This window comes from Drosophila guanche, unplaced genomic scaffold (assembly GCF_900245975.1).
Source record: "Drosophila guanche unplaced genomic scaffold, DGUA_6, whole genome shotgun sequence".
NCBI lineage: Eukaryota > Metazoa > Arthropoda > Insecta > Diptera > Drosophilidae > Drosophila > Drosophila guanche.
This window is the reverse complement of record NW_022995748.1, coordinates 3,584,461-3,599,564: the sequence shown is the minus strand read 5'-3', so window position 1 is coordinate 3,599,564 and position 15,104 is coordinate 3,584,461. Positions and strand designations below refer to the sequence as shown.

At 44.3% G+C, this 15,104-nt stretch overlaps 1 protein-coding gene across 1 annotated transcript; it reads left to right on the top strand.

Moving 5' to 3' along the window:
* The first annotated feature begins 1,790 nt into the window (after positions 1 to 1,790).
* LOC117584430 (protein Wnt-6) lies at positions 1,791 to 14,595 on the top strand. Its single transcript, XM_034273327.1, has 4 exons — positions 1,791 to 3,440; positions 12,099 to 12,319; positions 13,330 to 13,808; positions 13,876 to 14,595. Exons 1-4 carry the CDS (start codon positions 3,379 to 3,381, stop codon positions 14,335 to 14,337), a joined length of 1,224 nt encoding a protein of 407 aa, XP_034129218.1. The 5' UTR covers positions 1,791 to 3,378; the 3' UTR covers positions 14,338 to 14,595.
* The last annotated feature ends 509 nt before the right edge of the window (positions 14,596 to 15,104 follow it).

Here is a 15,104-nt window from a genome sequence, read left to right as displayed (position 1 = left end):
CGCATCTATATGGAGGTGTCTAGCGATATCGGATGATCATTGAGCAGTGAGATGTCTACTAATTTAGAAGGTTAATTAAACAGTAACTACACATAATTAATACAACTTCTTGGTTTAGTATGGAAAGCTTGAAAGTTGAGTAGGTGATGGAGATGGACAAACAAACTGACGGACAGGTAAACAGGCAGACTTCAGAAGTAGGCGGACAAATGGGTAAACGGATATGTGGACACATGACAGGGCGGAGAGAAACCAACAGATTCAAGTATGAACAAACTAACAGATGAATAAAAATGGAAATGAGAGTGGGACAGGGAAACAAGCAGAAAATACTGCCCGTGATACAACAGCGCTTGGGTTTGGGTTTCTGCCTGAGAATCGGGTACTAAATGTAGATCGAAATATGACTCCCGTTACTACTCCCATTTCGATAACTTTCTTCCACCTATACCTTCCACCTTTACATACAACCGCCAGAAATATAGGCCAGTGGAATCAGATGGTGGATGGGGGAATACACCCCTCTCTTCTGAGCAGCAGCACGAGATTAGCACGCAATATACACAGCCCAGACTTTTGCTGGCTGTTTGACTGTTTGACTGACTAAGCTTTTGGTAGCTGCTTCTGCTTTTCTGCTTCTCCGTGAGTGAGCTCCTCTGTGAAATCTTTTATTTTTATGGTATTTGTGAATGATTAGCTGAACAGATAGGCAGACGAAGCGCTAGTACGCGAACGTGTCTGGGGATAAAGATGAAGTCTATGCAAAGCCACAAAGATTCATAGATACAGATACATAGATCGGAGCACAAACGCCAACTCTGACGGTTTGACAGTGGGGCAAAATGGCACTCGAACAGTGGGAGGGCAGTGTTTGGGCACAAAAGTGGCACAATTTTTATGATCATCCCAAATCTCTTCTTTTTTTTCGACCATGTGGGGCCTTCATCTTTTTACCTGAGCTCGTGGCCGGCCTAGCCCAACAACTGGAGAAAAATTGAAGAAAGAAACAGAGCGAGAAAGAGAGAGAGAGAGAGAGATCTCTCGTAGCGACAAGCTAACCTTTTTTTATCATCAGAGATGTACACGAAAGAAAAAAGATGACAAGTTTGTCGCGTGTAAACAATTTGCGGCGGTCAAAAAGAGAGTCCGGGTGCGGGTGCGGGTGTTGGTTCTGGAGCAGTGGATGGATAGAGGGGAAGCGAGGAGCAATGTCATTGAAACGGAAATCAAGAGGAGTGATGTCAGGCCGATGGTAAGCAAGCCCTGGGAAGACTGTCCACAGTGAGTGAGGAAAGTGTGTGCCTAAAGGTAAACCAGGATTGAAAATATAGACCCATAATGGTGGTTCATTCCTGCCGATAAATAATGTATCCAGTTTTGGTATCCAGTTCCTAATCCTCTTAAGTTTTCTTTTTCTAAAAATTGTTAAATTTAACTTATAATTTTAATGCTGGAAGTTTTCTTAATCAAGTTCCCACTCAGTTCGCATACAGTTTGTAAGCAGTGTAAGAGCACATATTCCCGAAATTTAACACAATCTTACAGATACATTAGAAAATATCTCAAAAATCAACACAAATCTAGAGGCAGTGCCGACAGCAACGCGACAGAGATCGCTTTTGAGGAACACATTTTGAGTGCTCGAAGCGCGCGCATGAGTGAAATAAATTTTCACGCTTCTAAACAGAGAGTGAGAGCAGTCAGTGGCAGCTGAAGCAGCTGAAGCAGCAGCAGAGGAAGAGACTCTTTCGACTGCGACGTATCACAATCAGAAGCGAACCGACAACCGACCGAAAACCGACAACTGCCGTCCATTCATAGCCCCATTGCCACTCAGCTAGAGTGGAGAGTGCCGCCAAAACAACCCCCGCATACACGCCAGGCCAGACGCAGATCAGAGTCAGTCCGAGACCAAGTGAGATCTGGCAAGAACGTTTTTCGTGAAAGTGTTTCGTTATTTATTCGCGTTGCCACGAGCGAGAGGTTTTTGCGCGATCTGAGGTGGAAATTACCCCACTCGCATAACCCCAAACATATCCCACAGTTTCGCCGGCGGGGGGGGGAAGAAGATTTTACGTTCTATAATGACTCGGAAAAATATCCCTCAGAGCATTTCGAACAGCGGCGGGCAACGGTCAAGCGATCGGCGCGAGTGTTTATTCTGATTCCACTGAGGATCGATCGGTCGACAATTCTTTTTCAATATACAAAACATAAATATACGCGTACAAAAATATATAGGTATTTGCAGTGTGTGTGAAATGTTGGTTCGTTTGGGCTCCCTTTGGCCACGGGCTGGGTGCTGAGAAGAACATGGGAAAAACGGCCGCCAAGGATTCGCCAAAGAAACTACAACGAAATTAACAAAAAAATCGAAACCGAAAAGGAACACGTTTAAAAAACCAAAATAAAAAGTGAACAAAGAGGAGACAGTCGCGCGACTCGCAGTTCCAACCTCAACCTCAACATCAACCTCAACATCAGCCTCGACTTTGACTTCGACTTCGACTTCGACTTCCACTTGGTCTTGGGATTTTAAGAAGCAGAACAGATGAGGCAGAACTCTCTCAGGAACTTGGGATATTCTGCTGGTGGTGGTGGTGCCGCTGCTGCTGGGATTCTGATTAAAGCGCGCGTTTAATTTCATTTTTTACGCTACTCCCTGCCCCCCCCAAAAGCCAGACTGGGACTCCACCCTTGGCGGAAGGCTTTTGATTCGCTGTTCAACTTTTTGGCCTGAACTTTTGCTTTGTCTCGCACGCCGTTCGTTTGGCTGGAACCTGGCCCGACGACTCCTTGGCTGGCTGGCTCCTTGGGCGCTGCTCAGTACGCCGGCAGCTTTCTCCGTGTGCGTACGAGACTCACGCAGCCGCAGCAACAGCAGCAGCATCCGCAACACCGGCAACACCGGCAACAGCAGCACTGATCAGAGGCAGTTGCCCCACAAAAAGTGAAAGAAATCGCGTAAAAAACAGAAGAGGCAGCGAAAGATCATCGACGAAAGATCGGTTCACATCGGATCGGATCAGGCAGCGATCATGTCGCCTGACCTCGTCAAGTGCACTGAGCTGCCAACCGCCGACTTCCCCCCAGAGTTTCAGTAAAAACCAACCCACAAAAACGTAAAAAAACACAAAAAAGAACACCGTGAGTCGCTTGATTAATTCGCACACGTCAACGATATTCAAACAAGCATCTCGTGTACTCATCGTGGCCGCAATAAAAACGGCTTTAACTTTAACTGCCTGCCAAAAAAATATATAACACTTAAACACAGAGAGAGAGAGAGAGATACACAGAAACATACGCAGAGATCATACGAGCACGAACGGGCCAGAGTTTGGTTTGTTGCCGCTGCATTTGGCGGCTTCAATCGATATGCGTTTGTTCATGGTAATTGCAATTTTAATATTCGCAATGCCAATGACTGGATTCGGCTGGTAAGTGTTTTGGCAACAAGAATGGCTTATCTAAGAATAAGAGTGAGTCATTAAGATAATCACTATACAAATCCAAGTTCAAGGGGGAAGAATTTTAGATTGAAGATGCTCTCTACTTAGAGATGATGTCTCATCATGTGGTTTGAAAACTTAATGTAGATCGCAAGTTGAAGATGTAACGTGTGCCAAGACTAGCTTAAATTTAATATTTTTAATTATATTTAAAGTTTAAACTTTTCAATTTCCCATTGAGATCAGCAACATATTTATATGAGACGCACGAGTTTGATGTTTGTTTCAAGTAATTACCATTAGGTAATACAAGAAGTGCTTCATTCTTTTGAAATATATAAACAAAATATTTTTACATACCTCTTAATATAATAATACACAAATTCTCTCTACTTTGTTGAATGATCATAAAATACTTGGGAACAACTTAAATAAGTATTGACTGATCTATAATTGGTTTAAAGCATTTGGATGTTTGGATGTTTAGCTCTTGAAAATTATAGAAGATCATTTCTATGTGTTGAATATTCGTAACAATGTAAAGCACTTCCTTAGTCACCTAATTACATCTGATATGATAGATATAATTAACTAGATTCAACTAAGTATATTCAAAATTACCCATCGCCGTGACTTAGTCTACAATATGTAATATTATGTGGCTAACAAAGTATCATCGATTTTACATGTACAACGTGCAATTCATGTTATGTTTTCAATGCCAAAAAACCCATTACCACCCGCACTGAGGTCTTTGCTTTGGCTACTCGAATGCTCTTGCTTTGCCATCTGTGCTTATGTCAAATCGCATCAATTTACGGGATAGAGATTGGCGTAACAGCTTCCGGTAGAGCAACACAGTGCAAGCACCAAAATAAATTTTCAGCTGGGTGACTCAAATGCGGCAAAAGCGATCCAAATGGTCAAAATGCTAATGCGAATCCAAATTCAGAGCCAATCGAGCGTGTCGAGTGGCGACCCAACGCACCAACGTTCGATGTCAACGGATGGAGGACCTTCAAAATGTGACGTTTGATTTAGATTTAATTACATGGCATTTTCCTCTCTTTGCAATGGTTTTTTGTGGCCAAAATAAATAACGATAAAGAGGAAAAGGTGGCACTGGTGGCACTGGTGGCAGCAGCGTCAGTAGATGAAGCCAAAACCAAATGACACTTGGAGCAATTTATGCGCGAAATTACAGACGAAAAGGCAGACGTCCAAGATGAATAAATAAACAAACCGAGGAGGACAAACATCAAATAGAAAGAAAAGTGTTGCCCAAAGGTAGATCATTCGCCAGAGGGGAGAACTGGCTCATACACATACACAAGCTATGCACATTGCCAAATTTATTTGCCACCAAAGTGGCATCAATGAATTCGCCCCAAAGAGATCTCTCCACCCCAGCGAAAAGGTAAAAATATTGTTGCTGTCAGCAGCAACGAAAGCTGAAATTTTGATTTCGTTTTCCTACACAGCATCCACAAGGGGGGGCGTACACTGCGTGGGTGTGGGCGAGGGCGAGGGCGTGGACGTCTTCGTCGCGTGTCGTAGACTGCATGACGATTGCGGTGGCAAATACTGACGATTTGTACTCTAGAATAATACGTAAGACTCGTGATTTTAGATTATTTATCAGTTATCATTTTCATATTTATCATTCTGTTCCTTTCACTTAGGGGAAAATTGGTACAGCGACACAGCCGCATACCCTCATATTCTTACATCATTTTAATTGAAACTATGTGCAACTGAGCGCGTCAACAGTCGCCTCGCCACCTGCACCATACAAAAGGTGGGGGCATGCTACGACACAGCCAAGGGGCAGGACGAAGGGGACGACGCATTTTGGGTGGGTTGCGTCTGCTCCATGCACCCGGCCAACGTCAGCAGTCCGATGCATCCAATCCAATTGCCACTTTTTCACAATAAATTAATTAAATAATTAAAGCTCAAGTTCAACGCTGTCATTTGGTGCCGCTTTTGATGTCGAACGCTGAACACTGAACGAAAGAAAGAGGCACTGCAAAAAAAAGGCCCAATTGTGCAGCCTTTTGGCTTTGGTTGTGCCACTTTCTACGCTTCATCTGTGCCGCCCAAGGGCAGACAGAACAGAATTTGTAGAGGTGACAAATGACATACTGACTGATGGATAAACAAGGTGGAAGAGCAAATACAATAGGTAATATGTGGGCCCATTGAGGGTTTGGGTTGAGTATGTGTTAGGATTTGTATCAATCAAGTGCAAAAAACTTTAAAATGATCAACGATTCATGATGGTTTAAATGTAATAATCCGACTTTGATGTGTAATAATTGTTTAAATGTTAATTTTAATCCTATCAAATGACAGCTAGTCCAATCCAGAAGCTGCGCAATTTTCCATTTAAAATGGGTTCGGCTCGGAGTAGGCAACCGGGTACTGGGCTTGATGGCGATGCCTTGATGATTATTTGTGTGTGTATTTTTCCAGGCAATGGTGCACTAAATCAAATGGTCATTGTGTGAGCTGAGCGATTGAGATCATAATCTGTGGGGCAGAGACGACGGGTGTAGATGTTCCGCTAAATGAATGGAAATTCCATATGGACTGGGAGCACAATTACAGAGAAACTTACAAAAAATTGCTGTTTATCGGGCAACAATTCTGCGCTGATGTGTCTGGAATTTAATTAAAAACAGCCCGCGACGATGATGATGATGACTCAAGCGATGAAGATCGTCTAACGATTTATTAGATTTTTCCATCTCTATTCGGCTTGCAGCGAAATGAGCTCATTTCCGCTGGAAAATCATTTGACATTTACATGGGACTGTCCGATTGTGTTTCCTGCTTTTCATTCAATTTGCATTTGAGATTTTCATTCATTGAAAATCGTTTCATTCATTCCACATCGAAGAGACTCAGTCTTGATTTTTTTTTTGGCACTCACAGCATGTGAAATTGTAATTAATGCCATGCGGGGCATTTATGGGTTAAGGCAGGGAGATAGACAAAGAGCGGGAGAGGGTGAGAGACAAGGGGCCACTTAGTCTCAAGCTGCGTTGGCTCCACAGTCGGTGGTTGCATCAACATTGCTCATACGCCACCCCCCGTGCTTCTGGGTCTGTGTGTGGCAGTGGAGCAGGCCAGAAATCTCATGATAATTATCTTCTAGAACAGAACAGAATTTGGCACACTTTATGAGACCCAAAACAGCCACCCCCAACAAGCACAGCAAGCACAACAAGAACTATTGCAGCAGCAATCTAATAATTATGTTCAACTAACGAGCAGGCGGGCAGAAGAACTCGGCCAATTGCCAAATTCTAATGCAGATGAGTTGATTATGAGCAGAAAAGAAGAGTAGAGTCGACATTAACGAGAGTCTCACTGTCTGCCATGTGTGCTGTGGTTTCAGACCCAGAGAAAGTTCTTCTGCTCTTGCATCGGTGCAAAATGTGGTTCACGTTCAAGTTTCTTGCCCCAGCCCCGACCTCAACCTGAACTTCCCCAGTGGCAGGCTAGCAAGCCAAAAACATGCTGCAAATTATTGTAATTCTAATTAAACTCATGCCATTTGTTTATTTTGCTAATTTGTCGCTTTCCCCGCATGTCACATTGACGAATGCGTCTGTCTGTCTGCGCTGAACGCTTGATGCATCATAATTAAATCGCATGATGCCACAAATAACAAGACATGGGTCAAGTTGAAGGACAGCGTTGGACGGGGGCTCATCATCCAAAGGGGGAGAGGAACAGCATCAAGAATAGCAGGGAATTGGCTTGGGAGACTGAGTGCTGATGGAACAAGGGAAACTTGGCAGAAACCCTTTAGGATTATCATTGTTAGTAGAAGGTTTATAAATAAAATAATTACATTTGGTCCCGATTACCAGAATTCAGCGGAAATCTTCACAGAATTCCAAGCTGAAGCTTCTTCTTTTATCAGCCGCAATAACTCCTTTAGATGATTATGTAATCTCTCCCATTATAGCCTCATATCAACATATTTTGCTCTGTCAAATGTCCGAGGAACTCTGAACCTAGGCCTGAACCTGAAGCCTCCCTTTCTCTGCCACCAATCATTGTGATTAAGTGCACTTTAGGCATCCTTGACATGAACATGACCATGTCCGTCGATGATGATCATCGCTATGCCTATTTGCGCCATAATTAAGTTAAACGTTGTCGCATTTTGCGCACCTCCTAGCCTTGCCACAAAGGCACAAAACGGCAAAGATTGATGTCACCTTTGTCTTTGTCTTTGTCTTTAACGTTGATGCGAAAGTTGAAGTCGTGCCCTGCCCACTGGCCAATGGCCACTGGCCACTGGCAGCTTGTTAAAGGAATGACAAAGGCCGCGGCGGGAGAGGGAGTGTGGTAAATATGCCTGAAATATTAGCCAAGTTTTTGTTGCGCCAATTGGACATGGCCATGCCTGGGAACCGCTCAAAAGTAAGGGAGAAACATTCGTGCGGCTCCCCCAAAGATGCGGAGATTCAGAGAGAGGCGGCGCCTAAACAAAAGGGTGAAGCCTCTCAATATGCTAATTGCCAAATGACAAACACATCGCCCCCTCCCAACCAAACAGAAAAAGGTGCCAAAAAGCAGCGTGCGACGGGACGCCCACACACGATGCCGCACCCACAAAGAGACCACAGAGCTGAGATCTGATCGCGGGGCAGACTCTAAGTCATGTCAACACCTTTTTCGGGGTGTCTTTTGGCCAGTAGCTGTGCAACTTCTGTCGGCTGCTGTGGGACACTAATCGATTGTCAATGCTGCCGCCCACATCAAAAGCCAGAGTCCCCAAGCTTCTCTCGGAGCATACCCATACGTGTTCGCATATCTCTCGGGGCATATCCGTAGTTATATGCACAAGAGATCAACACTTGCGCTGAGGCATTCTGTAGACAAATATTTGAGCGCGTAAATGAAACTGACCAGCCACAACAGCACTTGACTTGGCCAAGGCAGGCAGGCAGGCAGGCGGTTCGAGTCGATTCAGTCCGTCCAGCCAGTCGGTTTGGGGCCATCAGGCAACGCAGCTCAGGCGACCAATCCACTGGCCATTCATTCACTTGTCAACGCTTTGTTTAAATACTTTGCCACTCGCATGTTGACAAGTGGTTTAAGTCGTTGATTTGTTTGCACTAACCCACGACGGAATCAAAGACGGAGACGTGCACGGAGACCTGGACAAGAGACTCACGAAAATGAGTCAATCAAACGATTCTACATATTTGCATAAAAAAATAACACAAAGAGCAGATTTTCCGTTGCAGTTTCAAGTGCAACGAAGCTGGAATGCTCTTGTGGGAAAGGCCAAAAGAATATCTTTAGAGGAATGTTCTTGGGGATATTAAACAATAATTTTTGCAAATAGAGATTCGCTTTTTCATGCTTGCTAAGAAATGGATTTACCATAAATAATGGATCACATATCCCTTCTTCAAATTTCTAAATGCATTTATGGTGATAAAGACATAAGGAAACGATATCAGAATTATCGATAAATAAATCCACGTATAATCTTAATAATAATTTATTGCTTCCAATCACTGATTTCAAATTGCATAGCGAGTATTTATCACTGACACCAACCACAGCCAAACGACACTGCCTTTTATTAAAACAGTCGCCAACACTTTCAATTTTCTGCATTAAACATTCCAGCATTTAATAGAGATACTCTAACCGGGGAGTATACCAACTCTGCAGCGAGTATCGAGCACTCGGAGTACTCGGGGTCTTGGGTATGGGATGGTATGGGAAATTTCAACCACTTGTCTGTTCGGGGGCAACCATTCGAAAGCCAAACTAAACCGGGCACTTTGATCAGAGGCAAGGCAAGGGAACACACAAAGAGAGAGAGAGTGAGAGAAGTCCATTGAGGCCTATAACGACACCCAGGCCAAGGCACTCACACACGGATACACAAACGGAGGCACACTTGGAGTTTGTATCTGTGTGCGAAGGCAAAATAAAGATACGTTGCGAGCCAAGTGTTGGCTTGGCCGCTGGTTCCGATGCTTCGGGATGGTATAAGTTGGGGAATGGGTATGAGAATGGGGATGGGGATGGGATGGGATGGGACCTGAGAGACCTGAAGTTGGTTGGCTCCTTTTCATGTTTGCCGACTGCCGGTGCGAGCGGCGCTGCTGACGTCGCTGCTGTATCTGTATCTGGTGCTGCTGCCACTGATGTTGCTGCTGCCAAGTAAACTTCAGTTCAACTTCAAAAACCAAAAAGTGTCGAACAATTCGGAATGGACGATCGCTCAGTGGATGGATCTCTCTGCAGAACTCTCCACTCGCTGTGCGGCTATTTTCCGCTTAACACAAAAATCTCTGCCTCGTGTTTTTGTTGTTGTTTTTGTTGTGTGGCAACTTGTGTGGTTACGTATGTATGTACAACGTTCCTGCAACACGCTTGAAAGGTGTTTGAGTTCTTTAGATCTCTCCAGTCATCAACGCAATGTGCAGGAACGACGTCATCATAATATTCGAAGTAGCAGCCAGTCAGTCAGCCACAGATGAAGATCAGAAATCGTAGATCGGTGTGATCGGATCGGAGCAGGCTCCAGATGATCATTGTGATTTTAACTTCAATTGTTTTTACTTTGTTTACAAGCACGTCCATCATTTGCTGTTGTTTGACTGTTTGCCGGATGAGATCTGTGTCTGTGTTTCTGTGTTTCTGTGTTTCTGTTGCTTTATCTTTGGAGTTAATATTTTTGTGTAGAGTACTTATGAGATCCGAGAGGTATGTGCGAGTGCGAGTGCGTGTGTTTGCTCTATTTGTTATTTGAATTTTTCATTTTGTAGCTATTAAGTTGTCATAATCTCCTTGAGATCGAACCACTGCAAGTGTGTCTGACTCTGTTTGTGTGTGCCACAGTGTGCTTGCTGCAAGCCGCAGGCAACCAGCCAGGTGGCAAAACCAACATAGGTGGGCACTGTGTTAATGGAAATCTGAAGCTGTTCAAGTGGTTTATCTACTTGTGGGCCAGCGCAAAGGGAAGCCAGAGCCAACTGGTCAGCAGATATGCGCAGTCCATGTGCCATGTCTATCAGAGGTTTAAGAGCGTTAAAAGTGAGCTTTAGATAGCTATAAATAAACATATTTTGTATCGAAATTTCATCTTAATTGGTGAATTAATGCAGACAAAAACGAAGGAAAAAGATATAGATTTTATTTCTTCGGATGGAATCCACTATTTTATGGTCAAAACATGCACAGAATATTCTTCCATTGCACAAAGAACAACCTGCCACTTGTAAAATGCATATTCTATTTCTTGCATAACAAATTTTGATTCACAGATCACTAAATTATTAGCATTTATGTTTAAGCTTTGCACTTATGAGCGTGGCGGCGCCATCATTCCGGGCACAAGTTCATTAAAAATAGTATTATTTATTTGTGCTGCGCTGCTTGGCCGAAAGTCTACGTTTATTTTCATAGACGTACAAATACCACAATCCATAAGATGAACTCAATTTTGGTTCACACCAGACGTATACGCAATGACGACGACGAAGAGAGGACCTCTTCATATTGAATGGGAATGGAATCGTTTGTTGGTTTAAGCAGCGTTCGCAGCGTTGCCAAAGTCGATCAATAAAATTTCAGCAATACTTGGAACGAAAAAACCCCCGGCAAAGACAGACAGACACTCCCACTCCCAGATTTGTTCGTAATTTTCCCAATCAATGCAATTTTGGTTTTCATTTTGAATGCCATTTGGCGGGGGCTGCAGCGTTAAAATTTAATTTAGGTGGAAAATTAATAATTACCCAACAATGTGGGTGCAGTAGAGCATATGTATAGGCATAGGTAGGAGTGGAGGGTGGCATGGTGGGCATGTGTCAGCATTCGGCATTAGCATCGGGCCACTGGAAATTGTTTCTCTGGTTGCTCGCCTTTGGCGTTGATTTATGTTTTTCCATTTCAGATTTATGACTTTTTAATAGCTCAATTTTTGTTGGTTTTTCTCCGTGTATTGTTGCCATTGTTGTGAATATTTTTACTCGTTTTTTTCTCAAGATTGCACATTCGCGTGAAATTTACTTTTGCTGATCGTGAACTTTGCGCTGTGAGTGCTTCCCTCTTCTCTGTAGTGTTTGGGTTTCGGTTCAGGGTAAATAAAGCATTTAATAGGGCCTGCTGCTGGCTGGCTGCTGCTCTTTTTCTTCAGCTAGTGATTGATTGGATTGTCCATCATCTATTGCTTCCAAGGAATTACTTTTTCTGGTATTTTCAGTTTCAGCCATAAAACCGAGCACGAACACGTGAGTCAGTTGGCAAAAAATAAATCAGTGCCCGGACACCGGTAAACTTCAAAATAAATGGGGACTTTTTCTCAACAATTATTCACCGATGACAAAGTGCCCGCCCGACCTGATAAAGCCTCGAGGGAGACAAACCCTTAAAAAATATATGCAAAGTTCGTCATAGATCATCGACTGTGTGATTGCATATCGGTTGTGACGTTATAATAGGGTAAACAAGCGATTTTGTGTATAGATTAAGGTGTGTTTTGGTTTGTAAATGTGGGGAAATATATTGGAAATGGGTTTAGTCAGAGTTGGACACAATTTCTAGCACACTTCTGAATCACTTTTTAACTAATTTGCTTTTTCCTTTTCATGTTTTTAGGGCCGAGGGCACAAACATCCTACTCGATCCGAATCTAATGTGCAAAAAGACACGTCGTCTGCGTGGAAAGCTGGCCGAGATCTGCCGTCACGATTCGGCCCTGCTCAAAGAGATCATCAATGGCATTAATCTGGGATTCCGCGAATGCGAATTTCAATTTCGAAATCGCCGCTGGAACTGCACTATTCAGCGCAAGAGCATGAGGAAAATATTAATGCGCGGTAAGTGAAGAGTACTAAGGCAGAAGACTACAGACTGCAGACTAGAGAAAACCAGACCAAAATGTGACCACTTTGATATGCAGTGTGTAGAGTCAACCTGTCAACACGTAGACCCGAGACAGAGTCCAGGTCTGAGCCAGAGACCAGCTGGAGATGCTATAAAGAGTTGGCTGCCTAATTACAACTGCTCATCATTGCATGGCTCCTCCGTGCTGGCAGGCAGCGACTGGCGACCGCATCATCCATCAAGTTGCATAATAATAAATATGCAGCGACCCGCGCTGATGAATAGCGCCTGAAATGAGCCTACAAAGCTGTCAATTTTAATAAATTATTGCACTGAGAAAGGCCAGAAAGAGGAAGGCTCGTCCTCGCAGACGATCTCTGCACTTAATGACAACAATGCGCAAACAAAACTCGTACCAAAATGTTGTGTGCCATAAATTCCGCCAAAAAAAAAAAAAAAAAAGAGAGAACACCGATGGAATTCAAGCCTCGCCCTGTCAAGCTGTCAGCAGGGAGAGTGCCCTCCCCTCTCATGTAACACTGCATTTTGGGGTGGCTCCAAGACATATCACCTGTCCAGACCGCTTGGCGGCTGCACTTCACTTCACTTCGCATCACATCACATCACCTTCAGCTGAGAGAGAGAGTTCTGTCGGGGAGCATTACAAGCATATGCAAATTAAAAAACTCTGCCCGATTACAATTACAATTGCGATTCCGATTTCGATTTCGTTTTCATTGAACGTGACTGTCCCGACTGGCCGACCGATGAGCTGGCTGGTCTGAGTCTTTGAGTGACTGTGATTTGCATAGATCGGCAATCGTCGATCGTTGATTGCCAATCGAACAAGTAATAAATCATTTTGTCGCCTTGGCTGACAAATTACCATCAATCAGGCAACACGTGCTGACAACATTAATGATTGAGGATTGATTAAATGGAATAAAATGCCTCCAGTTATGGGTTTCAATAACTTCAAATCCTTTTCCATTCCCCTCTTTAGACTCCCGCGAAACAGGCTTCGTGAATGCCATTACAGCCGCTGGTGTTACCTATGCCGTGACCAAGGCCTGCACCATGGGCCAGCTGGTGGAATGCTCCTGCGACAAGTCCCACATGCGACGCAATGGCGGGCAGCCACAGATGGTGAATGCCGCCACCGCGGAAGCGGCGCTGGAGCGGCAGCAGCGTCAGCAGTTGCCCCTCGAGGAGCAGCAATACCAGCGGCGCCAGCGTTTCCTCAACAACGGCAGCAGCCTGACGGATCTGGGCAGGAATCGCAAGCCGGGAGGCAAGCGAGGGCGTCGCAAGTTCTGGGACAACATCAAGTTCCCGCAGGGAGAGTGGGAGTGGGGCGGCTGCAGTGACAATGTGAACTTTGGTCTGCGCCACTCGAGGGTTTTCCTGGATGCAAAGCAGCGTCAGAGGCGCAGCGATCTGGGGACATTGGTGAAGCTGCACAACAACAATGCGGGCAGATTGGTGAGTAACCCTCACCCAAGGGAATTACCTAAACGTAACCCTCGTTGTCTCTCTGTCTTCTGTGCAGGCCATTCGCGATGCCATGCGATTGGAGTGCAAATGTCACGGCCTGTCGGGTTCCTGCACCGTGAAAACATGCTGGCTGAAGATGCCACCGTTCCGGGAGGTGGCCGCACGCCTGCGCGAGAGATACGACAGTGCCCGCAAGGTGGCGCTGAGGAACGATGGCAACAGTCTGATGCCCGAGATGCCGCACACGCGACAGGCGAACAAGTACCAGCTGGTGTTTGCGGACGACTCACCCGATTTCTGTACTGCCAATCCCAAGACGGGTGCCCTGGGCACACAGGATCGGGAGTGCAATGCCACCAGCTATGGCTACGACAGCTGCGATCATCTGTGCTGCAGTCGGGGCCACAAGCATCGAGTGGTGGCCGAGTACACCAACTGCAAGTGCGTCTTCAAGTGGTGCTGCGAGGTGACCTGCGAAAAGTGCCTCGAACATCGGGAGGTCAACACTTGCCTCTGATCATCATTATCATTATCATTATTATTTTGTATTATTGAAAGCTTTCCATTTCGCGTGATAGAAAACACATACAGAGCAAACGTTTGGCTAGAGTCCAATCTTAAGTATTAACTAACCGTAACACGAGTATCTCTAATCCTTTAGATAGTTGTACATATACCACTACGATCGCCCACAATCATGCCCAAGTATCACATCAGTCATCTGGCATCTATGTAAGCTTTGTAAATAGTTGTAATAAAAGCCAAGAAAAAACTATACTATTTTATGTTCATTTGAGGAATGATTTCAGGTGCAAAACGAACGAACATATGGTGGGAAAATATGTTCTTGATTGTCTATACTTATTTCCCCAAATCAAACCACCTTTGCCCTCCACACTCCACACCCTCAGATTATCCCTAAATGAATTCCAAGCAAATTGAGTTTCGTATAACAAGTTTGTGTATCTTCGCAGGCAGAAATACAAAGTTGATGCTAAACGGAAATGTATTTCAAATTGATTGAAATCTGCATAAGTGATTAAACTGAGATTAATGAAGACAACAGAGCACACAAATCGATTGAACGAACAGTAGACCGGACGGGACAAAACAAGTTCCCCCATTCAAGTGTCTACCCATTCGTATTTCGGTTTCAAGTCATTCGAATGACTTTCCTATAAATTAACACAATTTTATTGTTGTCGACACGAGAGATATTAATCTATAGAAATTTGCCTAAACAGCAACCAAGCAGCCACAACAAAAACAAGAGTAAAAATATAA